At 62.8% G+C, this 27,648-nt stretch overlaps 1 protein-coding gene across 2 annotated transcripts in view; it reads right to left on the reverse strand.

Annotated features, from left to right (window-relative positions):
• The window catches only part of MED15 (mediator complex subunit 15), a 43,073-nt gene that overhangs the window by 4,153 nt on the left and 11,272 nt on the right, over positions 1-27,648 (reverse strand). Inside the window, exons 2-8 of one of the 2 annotated variants that reach the window (XM_018044834.1) lie at positions 24,099-24,186; positions 13,723-13,774; positions 12,430-12,459; positions 11,100-11,312; positions 5,181-5,389; positions 4,100-4,378; positions 2,802-2,909 (exon numbers count right to left, since the gene is read on the reverse strand). In XM_018044834.1, coding sequence (XP_017900323.1) covers positions 2,802-2,909; positions 4,100-4,378; positions 5,181-5,389; positions 11,100-11,312; positions 12,430-12,459; positions 13,723-13,774; positions 24,099-24,186 — 979 coding nt within the window. Of the gene's footprint in view, positions 1-2,801; positions 2,910-4,099; positions 4,379-5,174; positions 5,390-11,099; positions 11,313-12,429; positions 12,460-13,722; positions 13,775-24,098; positions 24,187-27,648 lie in introns of those variants that run through there. The other variant, XM_018044835.1, reaches the window with a different exon arrangement.

Genomic DNA, 27,648 nt, shown 5'->3' on the forward strand with positions numbered 1-27,648 from the left:
CAGCGAGGGGAGCGCTCGGAGCGCCCAGGGTCACCCGGTCCCTGCAGCCCTCGTCGAGCGAACGCGGCGGGTTCCCGCCCCACTCTCCCACTAGGACGCCGCCACGTCCGTCTGTGAACACCGAGGGAGGCGGTCACACGCCAAGAACTAGGAATGCGAGCGTGTGGAAACCGCTTTCTACCCAGACACGAGAGGTGCTAGTCCTGGCCGGGCAGACGGCGGCCCACCAGGCCCTGGAATAGGCCCCCAGAGCTGCCTCGCGCAGAGCCTGCAGAGAGTGCACAAAGCCTGGCCCGTTACCGCACGGGACGCCTCCGCAGGCCCTGCTAGCTTCGCTCGGGGTGTCCGGCACACTGCGGCCACCGCCTGTGTGCCAAGCGTCTCCCTGGAGGCAGTTCCCAGCTGCCCCCCAGCCCGCCCGCCGCACTCTGCAGCCCTGGCCTGCACTCTGCACCCGGTGCCGCAAATGCCGGCTGAGGGCCACTCTGCCCGGTGGCTGTTTTCAGTTGAGTCAGGGAAGACGGAGGGACGCTCACAGGAGCCTGGATCCCACCAGGCTGCCCGAGGCCACCCTCTCCGCCCGCTCCCCCAGCACGGCTTGGCCCAGGGCCCTCCGGCTCTGCCTAGGCCCCTCCAGCTCTGCCCACCCTTCCCTGGACGACTGCAGCCTCCCGCTGCCCGCCGTATCCCAGCACGAGCTGACAGCGCCCCCCTCGTCAACTGCACCCCTGGAGGCATCAAGGCTGGCCTGGCTTGCCCTGATGAGAGCCCTCAGTCTGGGGTCTGAGGCCCTAGGCTGGTCCCTGGAGAGCTGGGCCTGCCTATGCTCAAAACCGTTAGGATGAAACGAAATGAAGCCCGCCCAGGCAGCCTCCAGGAGGCCAACTGATGCCTGGGAATCGAAACACCCGCCTCGCAGGCGGCGGAGCTGGTGGAGGGGGCGGAGCTGGTGGAGGGGGCGGAGCTGGTGGAGGGGGCGGAGCTGGTGGAGGGGGCGGAGCTGGTGGAGGGGGCGGAGCTGGTGGAGGGGGCGGAGGGGCGGGGCTGGCGGAGGGGCGGGGCTTGCGCCTGTGTCCTAGTCCGCCAAGACACTCTCTTCGCTGGAGTTACCACCAGAGCCAGGTGTCCAGATGGGTGCCCAGTCGTCCTCAGACACCCGGGTCCCAGGCTCCAGTCGGGACCGAGGCCCAAGTGCCCCGGAGTCACTCCGAGAAGCGCCACCCACCACTGCTAACAGCAAAACCCTCCAGACCAGACGGGGACTGAGGCCGGCAGGACCCGCTCCAGAGGACAGGTACTCGAAGGGCAACGCGGCCCTGGGGACTGAGTCCAGGAGAGCCTGACTTTTGCTGAAACGTGAGGAGGAAAGAAAAGCCGCCAACCCGGCTCTCCACCCACGCTTCCTGTCTGCCCCCTCGGCCCCACCTCCCCCACCCACGCTGACTTCCTAGTGTTGGGTCAGACCTGTCCGCTGCCACCGAGGCTGCAAAGGGCTGAGGAAGCAGACATTCCCCCAGGGGTCTTCTCACGCCCACCGCTGCTAAACTCGAGCATGCACTGAGGCCAGCCCACCAGGTCCCGGGACCCGCGAGCGCCCCACCCCGTGGGCAGACCTGGGAGCCTGGGGCGTCTGGGGCGTGGCCACCCAGGCTGGCCTCCAGCGCACGTAGGCCATGGGCACGCCCCCCGTCCCGAAGGCCGGTCCTCAGAACTCCAAACCCTGCGGGAGGAGGGGCGACCCCGCCCCTCCCCACTGCTGCACCCCGCGTCCCCGCGTCCCCGCCTCAGCTCTGCACTCTGCTGGGACAGAGGCCACAAATCCACACCACCCTCGAAGCGACCAAGCGCCACGCAGGCCGCCCCAAACTCCAGCAGAAGCAAAGGCAGCGTGACCACTGGGAAGGGGAACAGAGCAGGGAGCCCCAGGAGGCCTGCGGACGAGGCCGGCACAGAGTGGTGGCAGAGGAGGTGGCCGACGCGGGCACATGGGCCACATTCCTGCCCTGGCCGCAGAGGTGATGCAGGCGGCCTGCTTCACGAGACCACGTGTGGGTGAGCCGAGGAGGGGGCGTGGGGCCAGAGAGGCCCTCCTAAGGCTGCGGGAACCCCATCCGCACGCTCCCCCACAGTCGACCCACAGGGCCAGGCTGGACTCTAAGGGACACGCGGCATCCCCGCCCAGACACGGTGCTCAGCTGACATGGCCACGGGGGGGTGGAAGCCTGTGGGCCCACGGGTCTCACCACCGCACACCTGCTGAGTCAACGGCTTCCTGAGCCGCTGTGGGCAGAGACAGGAAGAACCAAGGCCAGGACTGGACACAGGCTGGGGGGCGAGGGGGCCTGTGGAGAAGGCCTGGCCTCCCACCCCAGACAAAGAGACTGGCTGCTACTGGGCCAGGCCGGGAGGCCCTTCCATCCATCGACATTGATGTGCGGGGGGTGGGCACCCAGGGGTGAGTCCCGGAAGTCAGGGATGACTGCCAGAGCCAGACACCCCATCCTCGGGCTCCTCCTGGTCTCTGGAGCAACGGCTCCCGGCTCCGTGCTCAGAGCTGAGGCAGGAAGAGAGCACGCCACCCACCACCCCCGCCGCCATCACGCACTGGGGAAGGAGGCGAGAGGGGAAGACCCGGGGTGGCGCAGGGTGGGCGTGGCACGTGCCCTGTGCAGCTCAAACCCAGACATGCCGGGCGGAGCTGCCCCGGGGACCCCGGGACCGGCCCGATCCAGCCAGAAGCTCGCCATCCACGGGTGGCGGGCACTGGCGGTGCCCCCAGAGCCTCGGCGCGGGGCCCTCACCTGGACTCCGGGACCCACTGCCTGCGAGGCCTGGGCCGTGGGCACTGCCGTCTGCGGCGGGACCTGGGGCTGCACGTGCGGCTGCTGCACCACCATCGGGGCCCGGACCTGTGGAGGGAGGAGCAGCGACCTGCAGCTGCCAGGCCAGGGGTGGGGCGCCCTCGCGGCCAGCCGAAGAGGGGCTCCCGCCGCTTCCCTGGCTGACGTCTGCTACCAGTCGACCCTTACCCGTGGCTCGTCGGCAGTTCCCACGCCAGCCTGGCTCTGAGTCGGCAGAGCTGAGCCCTACCTCCGACTCCAGTGAGAAGTCTGCCCCGATGGACCACCACACGGCCACCACCAGCTGCCGTGGTGAGCCCAGGGCGCTGACGGCCCGCGAGAGCCCTGCCCGCAGCCCCGACCCCTCGAGGGAACCTAGGCCAGCGGGCTCCTGCTGACGGGAGCCTGCTCAGGACCCCCAGCGCTGCAGCCTGCGCCTTGGGGTCTCCAGACACCCACCACATGGTTCCGGTGCAGCTCTGCCCGACCTCACCCAGTGAAGGGCAAAGAGCAAAGAACAAAAAGCAAGAAGCGAGCCGCAAGACACATTAAAATGGCTCTTGACACAGCTGACGTCCCCAGCTGGGTACAATGCTGTCTTCCACGTGATGTCCCCATTCACAGACATGGGTCTGCTTCTGTACAGATGCACGACTAGACAAGGACTCCCCTGGGGGCTCGGACGGTAAACCGCCTGTCTACAATGCCGGAAACCCGGGTTCCATCCCTGGGTCGGGAAGAACCGCTGGAGAAGGAAATGGCAATCCACTCCAGTACCACTGCCTGGAAAACTCCATGGACAGAGGAGCCTGGTAGGCTACAGTCCATGGGGTCGCAAAGAGTCAGACACGACTGACTTCACTTCACATGACAAGATAATATCGTATGCCTTCCTCAAAAACATGGTCACGACCTCTGCTCAGAACAGAACTCCGAGTGGTCTGTGAGCCGGGCGGGTGGCATGCCCTCTGCCACACTGAGAATGCAGGGCCTGCCATCCACCTTCTCACCCACAGCCTCGTGATGCCCTTGTCCTCCACCAAATCAGCCAGGCTGCTTGGAAGACAAGGTGCCTCCTGGAAGGAAGGGCACTGCCACGGGGTGCAGAGGCTGGTGGGACACACACTCCTTTGCTGAGCGGCATGTGGGGGCCGGGGTGGGGGTGCCAGGGTGAGTCCTGGTGCCGGAAGAGGGCCTGCCACCCACAGCCCTGGGGACGCCAGGAGAAGGGCCCCGGCCGCGTGGCGCCGGCTACTCACCAGTTTCAGCTGCGGCTGGGTGTACAGCATCTGCCCGGGGAGGGCCGGAGCCTGTGACACCAAAGGCTGAGGCTGAGGCTGTGCCTGCGGCGGGGGCTGCGGCGGGGCCTGGTGGTGCTGCGGGGGCTGCAGCTGCTGAGGCAGGGCCTGCGAGGGCGGGGGCGGTGGCTGCTGCAGCGGCGGCTGCTGGATGGGCGGCTGGGCCTGGAGAGCCTGCTGCTGCTGCTGCTGCTGCTGCAGCTGCAGCTGTGCCATGCGCTGTAGCTGCTGCTGCTGCAGCTGGGGCAGAATAAGCAGGCCTGTCAGCTCGTGGCCTGGCCCAGTGGCGCTCCCGGGGGCAGAGGGACTCCCAGCGTCACAGGGCCCTGGCCACGGATGCTGGCCCATCCGAGGCCTGAGGGGACAAAGGCAGGGTCCAGGGAAGGGTCCGGAGGGCATGGTAAGGGGTCAGGTGTAGGTATAGCCCCAGAGAAGCTGGGCAATGCTCGGCTGACCACAGACCTCAGGAGCCCCTTCCAGGGGTGCCTGTGTGGCCCCCAAAGTGGGCACAGGACCAGCTTCAGGATGAGAAGAGGTGGGCCTGAAGACGCCCTGTCAGCCCAGAAGGAGCGTGGGAAAGGAGGCGCAAGCCCAGGCCGGAAGCAGGCGGCCAAGAGTGGGTCCTTCGGGGCTTCCCTCCCCTAACCCTCAACAGGCTGGAGTGGGAGATGCTTAACCCATCAGGACAGTGACTAAGACCCTGTGTGAGAGAAGAGCTTTTCCTGTGACACGGCCACCCATGTGGGACGATTAGTATGGTGGCCAGACACCAGAGCTCTCAGGGACAGGGAGGACAGGAGGCCTGCGCGTGCTCGGAGGACTGGCGGCCCTGGCCAGCCTTCCCGTTGAGGGTCGCCTCGCTGTGGCCACCTGCATCCGGGAGCCCCCGCCCCGCCCCGGCTGTCCCGCCCCGGCTGTCCCCGCCCCGGCTGCCCCGCCCCGGCTGTCCCCGCCCCGGCTGCTCCCCGCCCTGGCTGCCCCCGCCCCGGCTGCCCCCGCCCCGGCTGCTCCCCGCCCTGGCTCGGGGGCACGAGGCCGGCACCTGTTGCTGGTTCTGCTGGTGCAGCTTGATCAGGTGCTGCTGCTGCTGGAGCTGCTGCTGCTGCTGCACCGCTGCCTGGAACTGCTGCTGCATGGCGCTCTGCTGGGCCTGGAACTGCTGCTGCTGCTGCTGCTGCAGCGCCGCCTGCTGCTGGGCCTGGAACTGCTGCTGCTGCTGCTGCAGCGCCGCCTGCTGGAGCTGCAGCTGGGCTGGAGACAGACGGGTGGGGCGCTTGTCCCGGGTGCAGCTGGGGGAGGTGCCATCCCCGCCAGCATGGGAGGAATCGGGTGCCAATGACAGGACTTACCACCAACATCCACTCTACAGTTACTGTGATCCACTCCACAGGGACCCGATCCACCCCACAGTAACTGTGATCCACTCCACAGGGACCCGATCCACCCCACAGTAACTGTGATCCACTCTACAGGGCCCCGATCCACCCCACAGTAACTGTGATCCACCCCACAGGGACCCGATCCACCCCACAGTAACTGTGATCCACCCCACAGTAACTGTGATCCACTCTACAGGGCCCCGATCCACCCCACAGTAACTGTGATCCACTTTACAGGGACCCGATCCACCCCACAGTAACTGTGATCCACTTTACAGGGACCCGATCCACCCCACAGTAACTGTGATCCACTCCACAGGGACCCGATCCACCCCACAGTAACTGTGATCCACCCCACAGTAACTGTGATCTACCCCACAGGGACCCGATCCACCCCACAGTTACTGTGACCCACTCCACAGGGACCCGATCCATCCCACAGTAACTGTGATCCACCCCACAGGGACCCGATCCACCCCACAGTAACTGTGATCTACCCCACAGGGACCCGATGCACCCCACAGTAACTGTGGTCCACTTTACAGGGACCCGATCCACCCCACAGTAACTGTGATCCACTCCACAGGGACCCGATCCACCCCACAGTAACTGTGATCCACTCCACAGGGACCCGATCCACCCCACAGTAACTGTGATCCACTTTACAGGGACCTGATCCACCCCACAGTAACTGTGGTCCACTCCACAGGGACCTGATCCACCCCACAGTAACTGTGGTCCACTCCACAGGGACCCGATCCACCCCACAGTACCTGTGATCCACTCCACAGGGACCCGATCCACCCCACAGTAACTGTGATCCACCCCACAGGGACCCGATCCACCCCACAGTAACTGTGGTTCACTTGACAGAAACCTGACCCACTCCACAGGAGCCCAATCTACTCTGTAGTAACTGGATTCACCCTGTAGGAACGGGACAAACTCTACCGTAATGAAGGGGCAGGAAGGAACACGCCAACCCGGAGGCCCAGTACGGCACCACCTGTCTGGGTCCTGCCTCGATGGAGCCCCCAGCTCTGGACACAGCTGGGGCCTTTGGTGACCGGCTCCTTTCCCTCAGCGCTGCATTCGTGAGGCTCACCCACGCTGTGCCTCAGGTCCGGATTCCCTTCCTCTCTGGGGCCGCACAGTACTCCACCATACGGATTCCCCACATTCTGTGTTACCTGTCCATCAGCTGATGGACATCTGGGTTGTGTCCACTTCATGGTGGTTAGAAAAAACGCTGATAAAAACCACCAGTCAGAGACATCCCTGGTCCAGTGGTTAAGACTCGGTACTTCCCCTGCAAGGGACGTGGGTCTGATCTCTGGTTGGGGAACTAAGATCCCACGCTATGCGTGGCACAGCCAAAAAAGACAGAAGGGATAATCGCTCACAAGATCTTCAGTGATGCTGTCTTTTCAGGTGACGAAAATGTTCCAATTTGACGCCACAATCTACTCCTGAACTCTGCACTCCCAGTGTGCAAAAAAGGGTGTGTGAACTCCCAAGTCCAAGCTGACTCTTGTGCCCCCGTGGACCGTAGCCCTCCAGGCGCCTCTGTGTGTGGGATTCTCCAGCCAAGAATGCTGGAGTGGGTCGCCACTTACTGCTCCAGGGGACGGAACCTGTGTCTCCTGCTTGACAGGCAGGTTCTTTACCGCCGAGCGACCCGGGAAGCCCAACGTGAGCTCTAGGCACTCCAGCAGCGACGGGGAGCAGCGCAGACACTGCCCTCTGTCCGGTTTCCCGCGACGGTGGCCCTTTGTGAAGCTACAACACCCTAACGCAGGGAGGTGTGCGCCCGTCTGAGCGTCCAACTTAAGCTCTGCACCATTTTCTCACCGGGTGACGTTCAGCCACCCCCGCGGTCACGACCTGGCGCAGCTCCAACACCACAGGCCCTCGTGCCAGCCCTCAGCAGCTGCCAAGCTGACCCCGTCTCTACTGACACGGCCACTGTGAACGCCGGATAAAGCACAGAGCAGGCACGGCTCTGTCCTTCAGCTGAAAGTGTCGGTGTGCAGACCGCTTCCTGAGCACGCTTCCCACCACATCCTTCGGTTCTCCCAGTGCATCACTTCTGTCTGCTTGGCTTTCTGGGAGGAGGCTGGCCCACCTCCTCCTCGTCTGAAGTCTGCAGAGTGCTGTCTCAGGGGTCTCCCGTCGGGATTAAGGAGCTGCACCCGCCCCTCTCGTTTCCATCCAGCCTCAGCAGGAAAGCCTCTCTTCACATTCACAGCGATTACCTATAGTTTTCAGCTTATCTGTATCTGTCTTTCCCCTTCTAGGTCTTTCAGCTTCACTGACAGATAACTGACGTTTTCTCTTCCTCCTCTGAATCCTACTTTGTTGGACGCTTGGGCCGATTTCTACATGCTGTCTGGGTTTCTGTCTGCACTGCCCACGCCATCCCAGTCTCTCCTATCGATATGGGATTGACAGACTGTTTCTATTGTTTTACCAACGACTCTTACAATTACTATACGTGGTTAACTTTAAAAAGTATAAAGTTTATCCATATTTAGACCTCTTCCCTAAATATGAGGACCTTACACTCCTCTCTAAATATTTTTTAAGTAGGTTTTCTATGCACACGACAGACCTGGGTCCACGCTACCCCCTCTTGCTGACACAGCCTGGCTTGGCACCTGTCTGTCTCATGCTCACCTGCAGGAAGAGGTGGGACAGAAAGCGCCCGGGGCGCAGCCTCGGGAGCCCCACAGGGACCCTGGCTCTGTTGCTGCTCTCTATCTATCTCCTCGGCTGCAAGAGGCGCCCCACACTGGACTCCGGATGGAACGACCTATCACAGACCGGGGGCCTGTGGAGGGCAGCTCCGAGGACCGTGGCACGGAGATAATCTGTTTACAGAAAGGATTCCCAGCTGTGCCCCTCCTGACACGGGCCAGAGCACGCTGTGCCGGGGGCCGCCCGGACACAGAAGACACCCAGCACCACGTCTGGTCTCTGCCCGCCGGAGGCCAGGAGCCCGCCCGCACGAGCTGCAACAGCCCGACCGTCCCACACCGCCAGACAGCCCCCAAGGTGCAAAGCTGCTGAGAGTCCCTGGCGTGGCCTGATGCCCGTGGATACGGGCATGGAAAATGCTGCTCTGCCTGTTTAGACCTGGTATCTTGGGAAGGATGGTCTGAGAGGTCAGAGAAGGTGGTGAGGGAAAGAAAGCATGTCCGTGTGCTCACCTCCCTTTCAGGGAGGGCCTCCTCGGCTGTGCTGGTGGCTCTGTACCTGGGGCGCTAACATCACAAGCGGCTTTTGACTCCATCCCTGAGTCTGCCGAATGCTCCCGCCTTGACAGACGGCTGTTGAGATCGCCTTCTGGGCTCTGGTGTCCTGCGGCACATGGGCTGGCTGGGGTGTGGTGCCCGTGGAACCCGCGTGGAGCCCTGGGCCCCCCGGCCGCCACCCCTCACCCCCTCCGCTCTGGGCCGCCCTGTGACGCCAGCCGCACTTCTGACTTCAGCCTCCGCCTCTCAGCCTCCTGCTCCCACGACCTCTCCTCTAGGCTCCATACTGGGTAACGCCTTCAAAGGCAGCTTCCAGTCCACAAGCTGTAACTGACCTGCTTATTCACCCACTTTCCTCTCACGCCTACAGGCTCTCTGCAGTTACTGGTCACCTCTGCTCGGCCAGTCCCGACACAGCGTCACAGCGCTCATTCCCTCGGAAGTCCAGACCCCACCTCCTCCCGCACCCGCGTTGACACCCAACAAAGCTGAGGCCCTGAAGGTCTCCACAGGTGGATCCTGTCTCTGCTCCTCCGGGAGGTGAGCCTGCTTCCCTCCAAGCCTGCTGACCACGCACACTGCCTGCCCTGGAGACTCCCTTCCAGTCCAGCCCCGTCTCCGGCGCAGCTGGGGATGCCAAGGGCGCCACACCCTTCCTGCATGGAAGGACCCTGCAGCCCAAACACAGGCCACCCAGGACCCAGCCATCCGGGGCGGGGGCCCCTAGGCACCCATCTTCCCAAAAGCCAGACACAGGGCGGATTTTTAAAGTTGGTCTCAAACACACAACATAAAACTCTTCAAGGAACAAAAATATGCCGAGTTTAAAAGCCCAGCCTCACCCAGAGTCAGCAGTGCGCTCCCTGCGACTAACCCAGGCCACCTGGAGGTGCCTAGTGGGCTCTCGACTGCCTTTGGGTGCCCTGGTCAAACCTTGGACCCAGGGCCTATACTCTGGGACGTGGCACTAGGGCCTGAGCAGCCTGAATTCCATGGCAGCGTTCGGAGGGGTGAAAAAGGGTGGCAAGCGCCCTCGGGCACACACCTACCTCAGGCAGACCAGGCCCCAGAGGTCACAGGGGGTTCTGTGGGGGCAGCAGTGAGTCATGAGGGCAGGGGCCACAGCAACGCCCTCCGCGCCGCGCAGGAGCCCAGGCCCCTCCGGGGCTGACAACGGGATGCGGCCAAGGTCGGGCCAGGGAGGGTGCAGGCTGGCACCAGCACTTCCCCGCTGGGCCAAGGGTCTCGGGAGTGAGGCTGCGACTCACGCTAAGCTCGTCCAATTCAGACCTGTACTTTATCATAAAACCTAAGTTTGTGATGAAGAGAAATTCAATCGTGTACCAGAGTATCACACGAAAAGGAGGCGGAGCAGCCTTCTGCAAGCCACCCTGTGCGCCTGTGCTGAGCGGGGACACGGAGCTCAAGGTGAAAAGCCAAGCAGGGAGCCAGGTGTCACAAGGCAGGACTCAGTAAGGAGGAAAAACGACGCTCTGGGGGCGGCGGTGGCCGGGGCGTGACGGTGCGGCCGGCCTCGGAGAAGCGAGGGGACCGGACCGAGGACACGGGCAGAGAACCCGTGCTGGGGCCACAGCGGCCCTGCTCACGGGGTCCCGCAAGGGCCACGAGGCTGGACACGTGGGCACACCACACCCTGTCCGCGAGCACTCACACTGGCTTTAGCCTAACAGCCCAAACAGAAACAACCTGCCTGTCCTCCAAGGCTGGGTGAATGAAAGGACCGCGGCCCCAGAACGTTCCTCAGCAGTGAGCAGGGAAGGATGGTAGGCACCACCTGGAGGCTCTGAGGGCATCATGCCGAGTGAAAAAGCCAGTCTCAAAACCATGAACATCACACGGCCCCACTGAGGCAACACCTGCAGAGACCACTGAGGCCGAGAACACTGCCTGGCTCAGGGCTGGAGGGCGGAGCCAGGACGGCCGCTAGCGCGGAGGCTCCGCGTGCTGACTCCATTCCACACGTGACAAGACCTCCCCAAGCCACACACGTGCACACGGCCTGCGTGCACGGCACCGTGGCGGCTCTGTGACTCAACTAGGATGTTACGGTGGGGAGCTGGGGGAGGGGCACGCGGGGCTCGGCTCCTCGGCACCTTCCAGGGGCCCAGGAGCGCAGTGCAGCCCCTCTCCCTGCTCTCCGAGGCCTGGGGCCAGGCCAGTCCTGGAGCCGACTGCTGCCCCTGGAGGGCTGGGGCGGAGGAGCCCCGAGGCAGAGCACGGCCCCGGGGCTGGGGCCCCAGGCCGCCCCCCACGCCCCCCCCCCCGCAGGCAGAGGCTGCACGGCCCCTGCCCCGCCCGTGTACTCACTCTGCGGAGCGGCTGTGGACACGACGGCCATGCTGTGGGGGGCCATCCCCGAGGCGCCCGGAGGCGGCTGCCCCGACAGAGGCACTGGCTGGCCCATGGCGCCCAGGCCGCCCATCCCGCCCAGGGCCTGGCCCGGGCCCCGGGCAGGCAGGCCGAGGCCGGCGGCTCCCGCGGCGGGCCCGCCCGTCAAGCTCTGCAGCGCGTTCATGGGGTCTGCGGGGCACAGGGTGTGTCTCTCAGGGTGGTGCCCCCCGACCTGGGCCAGGCTCCTGGGCCAGGAAGCCTTACTGAGTCCACGCTTCCTCCCACCTCAGGCTTGATGCCCTCAGTGCCCCAAACGCAGAGAGGCCGGGGCCCCTCCAGGCGGAAGCCCAGCCCACAGCAGGCCTGGGGCTGGGGCGAGCCAGCCCGTGGGGGCTCCGCCCCTCTTGGATGGAGGCCCCTCTCAGGGGTGAGACACAGCAGCACACCCAGAGAAAACAGTGTCGAGGGCCCTTCTCCAGTCAGCAGAGCCTGGGGGCCGGCCTCCCCCAAGAGAGGTGAAGCCCCGTGCGCACCTGAAGCCCACCTCTGCTGAGTCTGGGCAGGACCCCACAGAGGAGCAGCTCTCGGGAAAGAGCCCCGAGAACCAGTGTGGGAAGGCCTGCGATGCCGGGCAGCAGCCAGGGCCTGGGGAGGAGCTGAGGCTGTGTCACAGCAGGCCCACGGCCACCCACAGGCGGAGGGGCCCCGCCAGCACCCTGTCACAGAACCCAGCACCCCAGGGCGCTGAGTCCAACACCGGAACCTAGACGCCCTCCGGCCGGGCGTGTTGACCCCGCCCTGCCCCCCAGCACGAGCAGCCCAGGAAGGCCAGCAGCCCCCCCCCCCCCCCCGGCTACTCCTGCTTGGGCGCTGGGGTCACCTAAACCCCTTCACTGGTGGCTTGCTCAGCGAGACCTGGGCTAAATCAACAGGGCTCCCGTGTGATAAAACCTTGCAATTAAAAAATAAAATTAATGATAACTCAACTTGCAAGGAAACTTTGTAACTTAGGGTGGATTCACAGCTACTCTCTACGAAATGCTACCACGGACGACTACACTGAGGGCACCGCTATGCGTTCTGGTGGTCTCCCAGGGAGCTCACCATTCTAGACAAGCCTCCACCGCCAGCGAGTCTGCCAGGAGGGATGGGACGGGGCGGCCTGGCGGCGGGGTTAGGGGCGGGAGTGGCGTCCCTCTGGGAACCTGCTTCTCCCAGCAGAGTGACCCCGCCCACAGCTCCCGGCATCCCGGCCCTGCCACCCACTCCGAGGTGGGGAAGAACTTCAGAAAGGAGAAACTCTTACCACTGACAGACGCTTGAGACTTCTTGTTATCTATGTTAAAAAGAAGAAGAAAGAAGAGAAACCAAAGTAAACAGTTAAAACTCTTTATAATGTTTAATGTATAACTGTTTAATATGTTATAGTCACCTATTTCCATGCTAAGTCAGCGCAGGAAGCATTTGCCCAGAGGTCATTTACTAACCCTGACCCGACTCTGCCTAGAAACTAGACGAAACACACCCGAGGGCTTCAGCATCTGTGCGTGTGAACACACGTGTGTGCGTGTGAACACGTGTACGCGTGTGTCCCACCCCCGGCAGTGCTGACACATGGGAGGCTGAGGGTGGCCGGGGGCTGAGAGCCCTGCTTCCAGCCCGCTCCGGGGCGGCATCCACGTTTTCTGGATGAGGAAACTGAGTCTGTCCAGGACGGCTTAGAAGCTGGACCCAGCCCTCCCTGGCGCTGGCGGGGAGCGGCCACAGCAGTTCCACCCTCTCCCGGGGTGAGGCCGCCGTGGGCACCCCTGACAAAGGAAGTGCCAGGGCCAGCTCCCAAGGGGCCCTGCGGCCTGTCAGGCTGAGCCCCTGCCAGGACAGGCAGCTCAGGCCCCAGCCTCCTGGTGGTGGCTCCTCTTGATCCCAGCACCACGGGGCCGCCCCAAACATGGCAGAGAGAGGGAGGTCAGTCTAAGAAGTCAGTGTGGCAGGGCGCAGTGGCCCTGCAGGGACTCCGGGGCCCCGGCGTCTCCCTGCGCCTGAGGTGAGGGACTGTGGAGCCGCAGCCGCCCCACTGGGCTGTGTGGGAGGTGCCGCCTCCTGCGGGCGCACACCGCGGGCCGGCAGGAGGCGCTGTGGCTGGAAGCCCGGAGTGGTCCCGAGGGGAGCCGGGATGCAGGCCAGGCCTCACCAGGGCAGGACGCGGGATGTGCTGAGGAAGCTGGCCCCAGTAACGTCCAGCCTGACGGGAACACGGTTAGGTCCAGTCTCCGTGGGTCAAAGAAAAAAACCCAGATATCAGGGAAGGAAGTATGCGTTCCAGGGTGGACTCTGCGCGTTTAGGAACCGCCTAAAGAGCAAAGCGGCAGTCCTTGAAGAGGGGAGGTCAAGCAGACAGGCAGCGGGACCTGTCCAGCACAGACCCTCGCACACTAACACCTCCCTTTGGCCACACCAGCAGGGTCCAGGCTGAAGCTCTGGGAGGCTGGGAAACACGGGACCAAGCCTGAAGCCGTGAAGAAGCTCCCAGAAAGTTGGCTTTGTCCAAACAGCCCTCCCGCGGTGACCACACCATCCAGAGATGTGACGTTTTACTTACGGATGTCTCGAAAATGAATAATGAGCCTGGCCACCAGAGAAAGGTATTCGTCCTGAAAGTAAAAACAGGAAACAGTTGAAGCTCAGAGCAGAAGTGAGGCGGAGCAACGCCCCTTCCCGCCCCAGGCCCTCTGAGATCCTCCCAGGGGCAGAGAAGGCGACCGCGCTGTCTGTCTGTCGGTCCAGCTCGGCCTCTTCTGGAATCCATCCCTCGGGAAAGGCTGGCAGAGCTTGGCTCCCACAGGCCAGAGAAAGGCAGACAGAGAGAGAAGCCAGGAAGGTGCCCAGACAGCGGAAGCCGCTGCTCCTCCAGCCCGCTGTAAACCCTGCAAGGGTGGGGGGCGCCTCAGACAGCCCCCCTTCCACAGCGGGGCCTGCCCAGCGTCACAGGGCACCTCGGAAGCAGGCCCGGGAGGCTATGTTTGGAGAAGCACTTCCGCTTTTCCCACAGCCTGCTGCATTGCACTACTGAGGTCGTATTTCCATGCAAATCTGGCTGGCCACCCCCACCCTGGTGAACTCACTGCGAGGTCGGGGAGAGGGCAAGAGGGCACAGCGCCACTCAGGGAGGCAGGTGAAGGCCCCCGCCCACGGCCCTCCCGGTTCCCGGTGCTGCTGGACCCGCCCAGCAGGGCCTGCCTTCCACGGATTGTCCTCTTTGTAACCAAGGACACTCACTGCCGGGCGTTCCTGGGAAATCACTACTGTGAGCTTGTCCTGGGGGCAACGAAGGGATGTTTGTGACGAAACTCTTCTTTCAGAGAAGTTGGACCACCCCTCGAGGCAGACAGAGGGCAGAGCTTCGGCCCGCCTGCTCTCTCAAGCCCCTCCTAAGTCACCGGGCCATAGCCGGCCCTCACCAGGACCCGCCGCAGGGCACAGGGACGGCTCTCAGGCGATGCACCAAGGGGGCCTCCAAGAACGCGACACAGAGCTCACTTTCTAACCCTGTGAGCCCTCATCCATCTCAAACCGCCGCTAGCGTGTCCTCAGCCGGGGAATCAGAGGACAACGGGGGAAAGGCCCAGGAGGCCACAGGGCAGGCAGCAAGGAGTGGGGATGTGAGCAAGGGGTGCTCAACACGCCCCCTCCTGACTCCCCTCAATTTCTGGGAGGAAAGAAGTCCCCAAATTACCTGAGCAGGCCGGCCCCTGAAGGGCAGCAGGCTGGCAAGTGGGGAGCAAGGAAAGCAGGGGCTGAAGGAAGCTCAGAAACGAGGTGGCCGAGGCGAGGAGATGGGGATGGGGGGCCGGCCAGGTCGAGAGCTGACTCTGTAAGGCCAGCTTCTGGGTCAGAGAAACCTCAAAAGGATCTGCTGAACTTTTTCTACTTCAAAATCAAGAGGACGCTGGTTACAAAGCAACCAGTTTATTAAAAAACCCACAAAGAACAAATGCTGGAGAGGGTGTGGAGAAAAGGGGGCCCTCTCACCCTGATGCGGACGCACACCGGGGCAGCTGCCATGGAGACCGGCACGCAGGCCCCTCAAACAAGCTGAAAACAGGCCCGCGACCCCGGAGCCCGCGGCGCGACTCAGACAGACGCGCGCACCCAGCACCCAGCAGCACGCGCACAGCCCGGCGGGGGGCGGCTGAGTGTCCACCGGCGCGCGCGGCAGACTGCCAGCCACAGAGAGGAGGGAGCCGCGCCAGCCACAGCAGCACGGAGGGCCCGGAGGCGGCCCCGCGGAGCCAAGCCAGAGGAAAGCAAATCCCACGTGCCATCGTTCACGTCCAGAATCCAAAATACGCCAAACGAACGGCCTGTGAAGCAGAGACAGCCTCACAGGCGTGCCAGGGCAGGCTTGCAGAGGCCACGGGGGTGGCGGCAGGGAAGGGGTGGGCGGGGGGACCGGGCCCAGCAGGGGAAGCGATTACAGGATGGACAAGGCACGCAGCGCAGACAGCTGCACTGGACCTCCTGCGACGGGAAAGAACATGCGCGTGCACAGCTAAACCACCCTGCTGCAGAGACAAGAACAGTGTGGATCAACTGCGCTTCAGGCAAAACCAAAGCGCCAGACACTGTTCCTCTGACACAAGACACAGGGTAGGAGGCCCAGGCGTGTGTCCCCAAAGCCCCTGGCACAGAACCAGGAGTGCTTGGAGCCAGGTGGGCAGAGGGCGCCGCGGTCCGCACCCACTGGGGCTGCCCACGGCCGGGGCTGCAGAGACTCTGGGGACCTCAGGGAACAGAGAGGGGAGTGGCCGCCTGATGGGAGAAGGGGGCAGGGCGCAGCCGGCACAGGGTGCTCCTGTGGGCCAAGCCCTCGTGGGCTGACGGTCCGCCCCTCCAGCCCCTAGGGCAGCTGCCTGACCTCCCGTCCAGACGGGCCTCCCCAGGCGGGCGAGTTCTGGGCCCCCAAGCAAGACGCGCGGGTTACGGGCCCACTCCTGCTCCAAGGCACCCTTCCCAGGGCAGCCTCGAAAAGGCGAGAAGGCGCACATCCCCCACCCTGGCTCTGGGTGTGGCCGGGCACGGCACAGCCCTCGCTCCACAGACCCACCCGCGCCCCCTCACACCGGGGGGGCGGGGACACGGGGCACAGAGGACAGGGGCGCGTGGCCAGGCTTCCCGCGGCTCCCACGCTGGGTCCAGCCCGTCAACATCTTGGCCAGGGCGGAGGACGCCTCCCCTCACCAAGTGGAGGCAGGAGCGGCACACTGAGGCTGCAGCTGAAGTGGCCCAGGCTACACACCAGAGGCTCCACTGCCAGACCTTTGGGATGAGACTGGGCGAGTCTGAACACGTCTCCGCTTCCCATCTGCACAGGGAAGGCTGCAGACTGACAATGAGACCCCAGAGAGGCCAGGACGTGGGCCGGGAAGGAGGCCTGCTGTCTTGTTACGCAGCTTTCATGCTGGAGTATACAAATCTTCCACCAAACCGAAGACAAAGCCCAACAAAAGAACAAGCACAATTTTTAAAAATGCAGAATCAACCCAGCGTACGAGAAAACGCAAGGTGGTGTTGAAACACAGGGAAAAGGGTTTTTCGGACCGACCATCTTGAAACTCAAAAAGCAAAAACGTCCTCAGAGAGAGGGTACATGTTTAAGGCCCACACAGCTGTGAGGAGTCCCTAACGGTCACCCGCATTCCGTCTGTTGCTGCCAGCGCTAGCGGTGACACTGGCCTGTCCGTTCTGCAAGCCCTTTAAAGAAGCAATTCTGCCGACGACAGCAGCAGGCCAGAGATCCACCTCGGAGAACAGATACACGCCTAAAACGAAAGTGAAACGCCGCAGTTGGAGACATCAGTGAGAAATGACGGGGTTTTGAGATCGCTGTCGTTTCACAACCACAGGCCTCCTTAGGGCTCCTACAGGCGCAGAAGCACTGCGCAGCCTCAGGCCCGCACTGCAAGCCGCCAGGCCCACTTCGCCCCCCGCAGGAACGCGGGCTCCTCAGAGCAAGAGCTGACCCTGAGCTAAGAGGCAAGCAAGCCGCCAAAGGCGGGGGCTGCGACAGGGGCCCAGGAGCGGGAGCGTGCCTGCGGGCGGCAGTGGGGCCCCGACACGACCACAGCAGCGGAGCGGCTGAACTGCACCCCCCGGCCACCGTTTCACAAAGAGGGGTTCCTGGGGGTCCCCAAAGACTGCGGTTCAGGCAACCAAGAAGCCCTGGTGGACGAAAGAAAGCCTTTCTTGGCAAGAAAATTCCACCTAATAAATGTAGAAGAAAAGCCAGAATTCAGGACAATTACCAGTTTGCGGCGCCCAGTTAAATGGTGGAATCATTAGCTGGTAAGTGGACGGGCTACTTCATAAAAAAGCCAGGCTGTCCCTGTCCCAACTCCTGACCAACTGTGGCCTTGTGGGAACACCAAGACACCCAGAAGTACCGTACATACGCCACACACAACAATGAGGCACCACCTCCCACGCACTCCCGCTAACACAACCCCTGCACACTGCGCTCCCCTGACCCAACCCCCAGGTCACAGGAAATACGGGGCAGGCGGGACCGAGCCAGGCCTCGGGAAGGTCGGTGGTGGGAACATGGTGCTGAGCAGTCTGTCACTGAGGACGCAGAGGAACTGAAGGAGCTGCTGAGGACGCTCACGTCGTCCTCAAGACACAGATGTCATCAGGAACAGGACGCTGGGAGAGGGGCAGACGGTCCAGGTACTTCTGGGGAGGGCTCCGCGGAAAGCAGAATGCGTGACCGGAAACGAGAGCAGGGAGAAGCCCTGCGGCCCTGGCAAACGTCTAGCTGCGCGGGCCGCGGGCCGCGTGGCGATGAACAGAGCGGGGGAGGGCCGGCCAGCCTGCAGGAAGACGCGAGAGGAAGAAGGAAACCCAGCGAAGAAACGCAGCGCGGAGAGGAACCTGGGCCTCGTTTGGAAAATTCCCAGGCTGTCTGAGTCACCAAAAACCCAACATGAAAACCAGGAGATTCACTGTAGGAATGTGAGCTCTGGAGAGAAGGCTGAGGGTGTGGCTGGACAGACTGCCAGGGCCGAGGAGACGAGGCATGTGAGGAATCCTCTGGGTCACCTCACAGACGCCAGGACGGGGGATGAAGGTACAGGGGTGAAAGGTCTGTGGGGACCCCCGATCTGACGGGGAATCTGTCACACACACGAGGCCCACAGGGTTAGTGCCACACGGCAGAGCCACTGTCAGCCTGGGCCAAAAGAGGGAGACAGGGTAACATTTTAAAAGGGCATCAGGCTCCCAAAGTCTACAAGCAGCAAGCAGGTCAAACCGATAAACTCCCGGCTGCAAACATGGCTGCCAGGGGAAAGCTTGGGCCCTGAGGCCAAAGTCACGAGCCTGGAGTCTGCCAGGTCTGTGGGAACCTGCGCAGCAGCCACAAGAAGCAAACACCCTGTCTCTCTAGACCGGCCCACTCCGGGCAGGCTACGCAGACGCCTCGCACAGCGCGTGCCCTCTGGCGACCTCGTCCCTGCACTCAGCCTGATGCTTTCCAGGTCCAGCCGCGCTGGGCCAGCCACCCGTGCGCCATCCCGCCGCACAGCCCATCCTGCGGCCAGCCCGCATTCTGGCCCCCCACAGCCGGGCGGCGCGCGCGTGGGGCCCCACCTTCTGGCTGCAGTGAGTGATGCCACCGGTATCCGCGCACACGCTCTGCGCACACAGGGCACCTGCTTAACTTCTGGGGAATCGCCAGCGTCCCCACAGCGGCCGCTCCACTGGGCCCTCCTTCCAGCGACGCCTGATACTCCCAGTTTCTCGCCAGCACTCCTCAGTGAATGAGCCGTGTTCGTCTGTTCTCATCACCGCCGTCACGAACGTGAGGCTGCACTTCGCGGCGGTTTGGATTCGCTCCTCCCTAATGACTGGTGACACTGCGCAACCTCACGTGCTGTTTGGCCATCCGAACGTCTGCTCGGGGAGACGTCTGTTCACGCTGCTTGCCTGAGTCTGAGCTGGGGGTCTGGCTTCCTCTGGCATGGAGCTGTGCTTCTTTCTACACTGTGGGCTCCAGTCCCTCACCGGATCCACGGTTCCCAAGTGCCTCCCCGACTTCAGAGGCCTCTTCACCCTCTTCCTGACGTCCTTTGATACACAAGAGCTTTGAAGTTTTTTTAACTTTAAACTTTTTTATCTTGCACTGGAGTACAGACAATTAACAATGCTGTGGTGGTTTCAGAGGGGCTCAGGCGCGCGCGCACACACACACACGTGTCCACTGATAGTTTCAGTTCTGATGCAGGCCTCGCTGCTCGTGCTTTTGGCGTCGCGTAAGAAACCACTGCCTAACCTGAGGTCACGAAGGTTCATCCTAGGGGTCCTGCAGCTTAACTCTTACACCTTTCCTCCATTCTGAGTTACTGTCTCATACCACACCGTGTATGGTATGCGGCTGGGTTCCACTTCAGTGTTCCGCGCGTGGTAACGCAGCTGCTCTCTTCCAAGACTCGGCGGGGACAGGCCCCGGAGCTCCCACGGGAGCAGTCTGTCAGCTTCCACAGAGTCTGCCTGCGAGCCCCCTCCTGTGCGGGAAGCTGCGTCAGCCGCAGGGCAGGCCGGAGCTCTGCCAAGCGCCCTGTCGCCATCCACACAGCTTCGCATCTCACCTTTAGACAGCGCAAACTGTTCCAGACACACAAAGACCGATCAGCGTGACAAACGACCGCGGGCTCCTTGCCCAGTCTAAACTGAACACTAAGATCGAACCAAGAAAGCCAGCAAGGTGCCCCATGCCGCTTAGCCCATGCCCCAGTTCTTCACGGCTGAAGTGGAGACGGTCCCAGGGACTGCACGGAGCGTTCCTAAAGCACCCTCTCAGCATGGGAACAGAGCCGCCGAAAACCGCGGAGAGCACCAAAGAAGCCTGCCGGCGCAGCAGCGGGAGGCCCGGGCGGCACCCCCGACGGCGGGGGGCGGGAGGCGGCTCTGGCCCTGCCGCCCCGGCCACGCCCAGGCCCTTCCGGCAGGCGTCCGCAGCTGCTGCGAGAATGCTGACCTTTTCAGGCCGTCTGCAGTCTTCAGTGTGCACAGCTGTGCTCTTCTCGTCCGATAACTGTTCCTGATCAAACAAGCACAGCAGAAGGTGTCTTCAGGTTCAGTCAAAGGCCGACCGTGGGCTTGTGGGTCCACAGGCAGGGCTGGAGAAGGCGGGGCCTCCTGCTCAGCCTCGCGCGCGCCGCCCCTCTCCCAGCCCGCGCCCTACGTCCCCTGCGGGCCGTCTGTGCGCCCCTGGCCTGCCTCTGACAAGCCTCCAGGCTGCCTCCCGAGTCCAATGCTCTTGGCCTCCCTGGTGCCTGGGTTTCACCTTGGCCCCCGCCACGGGAACTCACGCTTCAAACCAGAGACACGCGCTACCTGTGCACAGGACTACACCACGCACAAGAGCTGGGCCGCGCGTAACATACAAGCCTCGTCTAAAAACTCCCACAGAGGAGGGTGGTCCGCCGTCACCGAGGCGGTGACCAGACAGAATACCATCAACTTTCACAAGCGCACCTATGGAGTGGGTTTCAAGAAGCGTGCCCCTTGGGCATGCCAAGAAACCGGGAAATTCACCATGAAGGGGGGACCCCCTGACGTGTGCATCAGCACCAGGCCCAACAGAGCTGTGGGCCAAGGGGCTGCAGAGCGCCCCACACGGATCTGCGTGCAGCTGTCCAGAAGACATGGCGGAGACCCACCGAACAAGTTCTATAGGCGGGTTCCCTATGTGCCTGTCACCACTTTCAAAAATCTGCGGTTACTGTGGATGAGAACTGTTGATGGTCCAATACAGTTACTGAACTTCAAAAAAACAAAAATAAACAACCAACCAACCAAATGATGAGCAAGTATCAGCAACGCACACAGCTGTGATGAGCCTCTTCACACACGCAGCACAGAGGTCGGCTCTCTGGCCCCCTCCACTGAGTCTTCAGAGTGCACCAGCTGGGATCACACACCCCCAAGCACTGTGGTTTCTGCTTCCCTCAGTCTCTCTGAGACAGAGAGCAGACCCACCTGCTGGAATTCAGGTGTTAAGAATTAAACTGGATGTTTGGATTTGCTTTGCGAGATGGGAGGAGGTGAAGGAAAGTTGGCAGGCTCTGGCCGCAGGCCCCGGGGGGGAGACCTCCCGGGCAAGTCCCCTGGGAGCTGTGCGGCTGGGCCACCCCAGCACTGTGCCTGCTTCCCGGGCCTTGCAAGGGGTGTTTACTCCACCCCCCGCCCAACCCAGAGTCAGGACACCATCACCGCTCTAGGCCACGACTCTCCGGGGCAGCTCCTCACACAGCAGCAACCAACAGTACTAGACAACACGGGGAGCGTTTCCAGAGGAAACCATCCAGTAAGCGCCCAAGGCTCCCAGCTCATCTCATCCCCCAAAGACCAGCAAATCACACTCAATGTGAGACGCGTCTCCAAACCTTGAAAAGAGCTCTTCAACAGAAACACTAATGACTCAATTTCAAAACGGACAAAGGGTCTGAACAAACATTTCTCTAAGGAAAACATACAAATGACCGATAAACATAGTAAGCCAGCTGGGGATGCACGTCAGAGCCACAGCGAGGGGCTGCCTGGCAGCTCAGCGGTTAGGAATGGGCCTGCCAGGGCAGGCAACACGGGTTCCATCCCTGGTCTGAGATCCCGGGTGTCCCAGGGCAACGGAGCCTGGGCCTGAGCTCCAGCACCGTGAGCCACAGGCACCGACGCCCACGCATGCGCGCCCGTGCTCCACACCCAGAGGCCGCCGCCACGAGGGGCCTGCGCACGACAACCAGAGGGCGCCCCCGACGCGCCACGCCTCAGGAAAGGCTGCAACGGCAATGGAGACCCAGCGCGGCCACGGACGAATCAGCTTTAGAAACCACGTGAGGCACCACTTCGCACGACCACGAAGGCCTCAGTAAGCCGGTGACAAGCACTGCTGAGGCACGGAGCAGCTGGAACAAAATGCACCCCCCCGAGAACGGAAAACGGCGCAGCTGCTTCGAAAGCAATCTGGCGACTCCTCAAAAGGTTAAACAGAACTGCCATCTGATCCAGCAACTTCTTACCCAGGCAGACACCAAGGAGAAATGAATCCACGCGTGCCCAGGCAAGCCGGCACACAGACGCTCGGAGCAGCATCGCTGCAACAGCCAGAAGCGGGAGCAGGTGCGCCCCGACTGACGGGCTCGCCGCTGCTCAGCCTGTCCGGCTCTGTGCGACCCCAGGGACGGCAGCACGCCAGGCTCCCCTGTCCTTCGTCGTCTCCCGGAGCTCAAACTCACGTCCACTGAGTCGGTGATGCCATCCAACCATCTCCTCCTGCCGTCCCCTTCTCCTCCCACCTTCAATCTTTCCCAGCATCAAGGTCTTTCCTGATCAGTCAGCTCTTCGCATCAGGCGGCCAGAGTATTGGAGCTTCAGCATCAGTCCTTCCAATGAATATTCAGGACTGACTTCCTTTACAATTGACTGGTTGGATCTCCTTGCAGTCCAAGGGACTCTTAAGAGCCTTCCCCAAAACCACAGTTTAAAAGCATCAACTCTTTGGTGCTCAGCCTTCTTTACGGTCCAATTCTCACATCCATACGTGACTACTGCAGAAACCGTAGCCTTGACTAGACGGATGGATGAATAAAACGCGCTACACCTACGCAATGGAATATTACCCGCCAACAGGGAGGAGTGAAATACACGCCACAACGTGGTTCACGGATAAACGCCGGAAATGCCTTTCTAAGATGCCAGTCACGGAACGTGTATCTTACGGCTGCATTTATGAGAAAAGGACAGGACAGGCACACCGACAGCAGCAGAAAGCAGGCAGGTGGCTGCCTAGGGCTGAGGAGAGCGGCGAGCGAGGCTAATGGGCGCAGAGCGTCCTGGGGAAATGCTCTGGGGAGACCTCTGGGGGCCTACGGTCAGGGTTCCGGGCTCTCACTGCCAGGGCCTGGGTTCAGTCCCTGGCCGGGGAACTGACATCCCACAAGCCACGCGGTGCCATCAAAAACAGGAAAAGAAAGAGAAGAAAATCCTCTGAAACACATCATGGGGATGGCTGCACAACTCTGTGAAGGCCCTAAAGACAACTGAATCGCAGACTCTACTGGGTGAACTGTGCGATGTGTGAGTCAGAGCTTGACAGGCTTTATGAAGAAGAAATGCTCACCATCCTCTGTGTGCACGGGCGGCTCAGCCTCCACCCACACGTGCTCACTGACGTGTGTGCTGGTCTACAAGCCAGGCCAGCCAGCTCTACCTTCCCGTTTCAGAAAGTATTCACCTCATCTAAACACTCAGACAGGCTCAAGCTTCCCCGACCGAGCTCTGTGCGTCTCGACAGCCGGCTCACCCACACCAATACCCGACCGTAAGTACTGCTTTGAGCTCTCGACACAGAGGGCCCCAGAGCTGCAGCCCCGCGCTTGGGCGCCTGGCGCTCGGCGGAGCCAGGTGGCCCAGACAAGCCGCCTTCCGTGTGTCTGTCCCGCTTCACTGCGACCAGCAGCTCTGCCCCTGGGGAGCGTTCACAATGACAGGAGGGGTCACGGGGCGCCCAGGCGGCCCCAGTTCCTGCGAGAACTCACAGAGGGCCCACCCCAATCACTCGATCCGCCGCCCCCAGCCTGTCCTCGCCAGGGCCCCACCCTCCGCGAGCATCACCTGCGTCACGCAGAAAGGGGCGGGAGCCCTTCTGGGCCCACCTGCCAGGGCCCGACCCCTGGGGAGGCCTGGGCCTGAGGACAGAGTGTTTCTGCCTCGGGGCACTGTCCACAGGAGCCGCCAAGGCCCAACAGCACCCTACAGGACTCACGGGAGCTGGGCACGGACAGGGTGCCAACAGGCCGGCCTGGGCGCCCACACGCTGCCCTCCCACAGCTGTCCCACAGACGCAGAGCAGCACCCAGCAGCGGGCGGCCGCCCCGCCCCGCGGCCTGGCACCTGCCCCCCGCGCTGCCCCAGGCTTACCCGGGTCTTGGCCTTCAGGAACACATGGCTCTCCATGTCCTTGCTGGACTTGCTGTGGGCCACTCCAGCCTTCCTCATAGCATCTTCGCTGGAATACAAAGGGGGAAAGACGTTGGCACAGGCTCCCTGGCCAGCGGCCTCGCAGCAGCTGTCCGGGGCCCACGGGCGGCCTGCCCGCCAGTCTGGCCGAGGCCCAGGGCAGCCACGGAGGGAGGGGCCCTCAGTACAGCAAGGAAAGGCGGCCGGGCCCTGAACGGCGGTCACCCTGGCAAGAAAGCAGCCGCCTGGCTCGGGCCGGCAGTGGGGCCAGGCGAGGGCTGCTCACCAGTAGCACAGTCGATGGCAGAGTGGTGGCTGCCTCCGATTCCTGCCTTCCCAGCTCCAGCGCTTAGTCACCTTAGCGCCCCCAAGGCAAAGTTCCCACATGCAGGGCCTCCCAGGGGGACCAAGGAGATGAGCCCGACCTCATCAACCTCCAGCTCAAGGCAGATGCTGACCTCACAGATGCCAACACACACACAGCAAGAGACCCATTCGGAGCCAGGTCTCATTACGCGATGGCCTGCAGGGCGACAACTGTGCGCACAGCTGCGCTGGAGCCTCTGTGGGTGGCAGGACACACCCCGCAGCCCCACATAGGTACGGCCAGGTGCGCACCTGTCAGGAAGGAGGGGCCCCCAGCCGGGCCCCTGCTCGCAGGCCACCCCCTTCCCTGCAGGATGGGTCTCCCCGCCTTTCTCCCCAGAGCTGGGCTCGCTGATAAAGAACCCCGCACCCCCACAATAGAATCCAACAAGCCTGGTCCAGCAGGTACCGTGGGCTTCTGACAGTTCCAAACACACCCACACCCCGGGCACCACGAGTGTGCAGGGGGCTGCAGGACCACACCTGTCATCCCAAAAGAAATCCCAGGAAGGACGCTACATGCTGAGACAGACAGATGTGCACTAACGTGCGAAGAAAACTAGATGCCACGGAGCCACCTCGGTGCCAGGTAACTCATTCCCCACGTGAGGTCAGAGTTCCCACCTCCTGCCTCCTTCCCCGAGCCTGCACCTGCGCCGGGCCCAGAGGCAGCAACAGGCTCCTGCTGGAGAGGCAGCCAGAGCGGAGGGGACCCACGCACCAGCACACATGCAGCCAGGCTCAGAAAGAGGCGCCGGGCAGTCCGGGGCAGCGCGCGGCAGGGGCCCCACACGGACGTGGGCTCTCAGACCCCAGGCACCTCAGACGGAGGCGACTGAGCAGGCCCATCCTCGGGGGGACGGGGGGCTGCCCCTCTGCCCAGGCAGAGCTCCACTGGTCTCTGGTCCAGACCTGACCCACCACCCGGGCCCCCGCGTCCCCCAGCGGGAGCCCAGAAGACACCTGGGGGCCTCCCCTTCTCGGCTCCTCCTCACCCCGCGGCTCACCACGCCCGGGCCGCTCTGTGGTGGCCTCCGCCTCCAGGCCTCCACAGTGGGGAGCTCTGCTCAGGCAGCGTCCAGACCTCGTCCCGACGCGGCGTGCCGCTGGGCGGCTGTGCCTGCACGTGAGCCGGACGCGCGCTCAGGCCACGGGCCCTGGCCACCCAGACCCTCACCGGGGACCCCGTGCAGGGCGCCACCTCCAGGAGCCCGTGCACCCCTCCTGCAGAGGGCGGATGGGCCGGTGCCACCTCACGGGGTCACGTGAGGTCACCGGAGGAGCCTGTCAGGCACACAGACACAGGGAGCACAGGGTGTGGAGGGAGCCGCTCGGGGAACAGCCTCGCTGGGGACTCCCGCCCGCGCTCCCGGCTCTCCTGACCCCCCCCTCCTCAAGGCGGCCGCCCCAGCCGTGACAGGGACCACATTCCCAGCACCCCGCCCCTCCCTCTGGGGCCCATGCGAAGCTCCTGGCCTCAGGGGGACCGGATGCCCTCCGCCCACCCAAAGGCTTTCATGCCACCGAAGGAAACATGCCCAATCTAGGCACCACGACACCATCAGCCAACGGGCCTCCGGGGAGGGAGGTTTCTGCAGCCCTGCCCCACTCCCAGGCCACCTGGCCAGGCGCTGCCCGCGTGCGCAGGCTTCTTTCTCAGCCACCGCGGGACAGAAGCCTGTGGCTGGCGGCTGACCCTGCACCCAGCGTAAGACCCGAATCGCAGCAGCGTGGAGGACGGCAGGGCGCATGCCAGGCCTGCAGCGGAAGGGGCAAGGCCCTCTGAAGCACAGCACCAGCGTGCACAGCACAGAGTGGGAAGGGCTCGCCAGGTGGGAGACGCTGAGGCCTGCCCCCAAAACCCCAGGGGCGAGGCCTTGCGCCAAGGCCACGGAAGGGGAGCCCGGAACCCAGGTCACTCCGAAGCTGACTGAGCCCCTTCATCACCATCGCCAAAAGCCCCCTCCTATCATCACTAGCAAGCCTCCTGACTCCCCAGTAGACAAAGAGGCCCACTCCAGGGAACACCCTGTGGCTCCCCAACTGATCACTTCACACCAGCCTTCCAGCAGGCACTTTCTTTGTCTCGAGGCTATAAAAATTGGCATTAACTCAGGAAAACTGTCAACTCTCCCTTGAGAGGAAAACTCCTGTCGGGAGTTTTCGGCCCACTGCACTCTTCGGTGCCCACGTTATTTCTGCTCTTTGTTCTTAATAAACTCACCGCCTCCTAAAATGCTCTACGTCTGGAAATTCTTTTCCGACCTGCGCTCGGACCGCCCCCTCATCTGGTGCCCCATGCGGGGCTCTGTGCCTGGAGATTCTATTCCAACCTGCACGCGGACTGCCTCAACGGAAAAGAGGTTCGTCCCACATCTTTATCCGCCACCCATCAGAGAGAGAAGTTCAAGCCCTGCCCTGAGGCCCAAGGAGGGGTGCCAGGGCCCGAGGCGAGCTCCCCACACCTGCAGCACAGCCCGGGGAGCTGACTGGCGAAGCACGGCTCGGGCCAGCACAGGAGAGAACTGTCCCACCCTCCTTAAACGCCGCCGGGCACCAAGGAAGCCTGGGAGCCTGCCTGCAGAGAGGAGGGGGCCACCACGCCGGCCCCGCGAGGGGGCAAGCTGCGTCCGGCTCGCACGTCCACAGCGTCCACACTGTTGAGTGGGAGAAGACCTAAACTTTCTTTGGTTTGTCCTTTCAAGTATTATACTCTCTTGGGCAGCGAATTCTTTAAAGATCGTGAACTTTTTTTGAGAGGATGGTGGTAAGGGATCAGCCAGAATGAAAAATAAGTGAATACATATGTACACAGGTCCCAGTGCGCACTGCTGCTCTCGGGAGAGGAGCCCACCTGCCGAAGAACAGAGCCACGTGAAGGGTGAGGCGCTAGCTTAAGTCATAATCCAAACAAACACATTCCCTATCATAACCTCGCCTGAATAAAAGTAAAATTAAGCGCTGAAAACCCAGGTTGGAAAGAGGGACTGAACCTGCAGGTATCATTTCCACTTGCCTTCACAGAGCCCCGTCAGAGTGAGCAGCTGACCACGGGCTCCCACACCCCTAACATGACACATCAAGGCCCCCTGGAGACGCTCAGCAGGAGGCAGCAAACGTCAAGAGCCCACCTTCATTATCCAAG

The sequence above is a fragment of the Capra hircus genome, unplaced genomic scaffold, assembly GCF_001704415.2.
Source record: "Capra hircus breed San Clemente unplaced genomic scaffold, ASM170441v1, whole genome shotgun sequence".
Lineage (NCBI taxonomy): Eukaryota > Metazoa > Chordata > Mammalia > Artiodactyla > Bovidae > Capra > Capra hircus.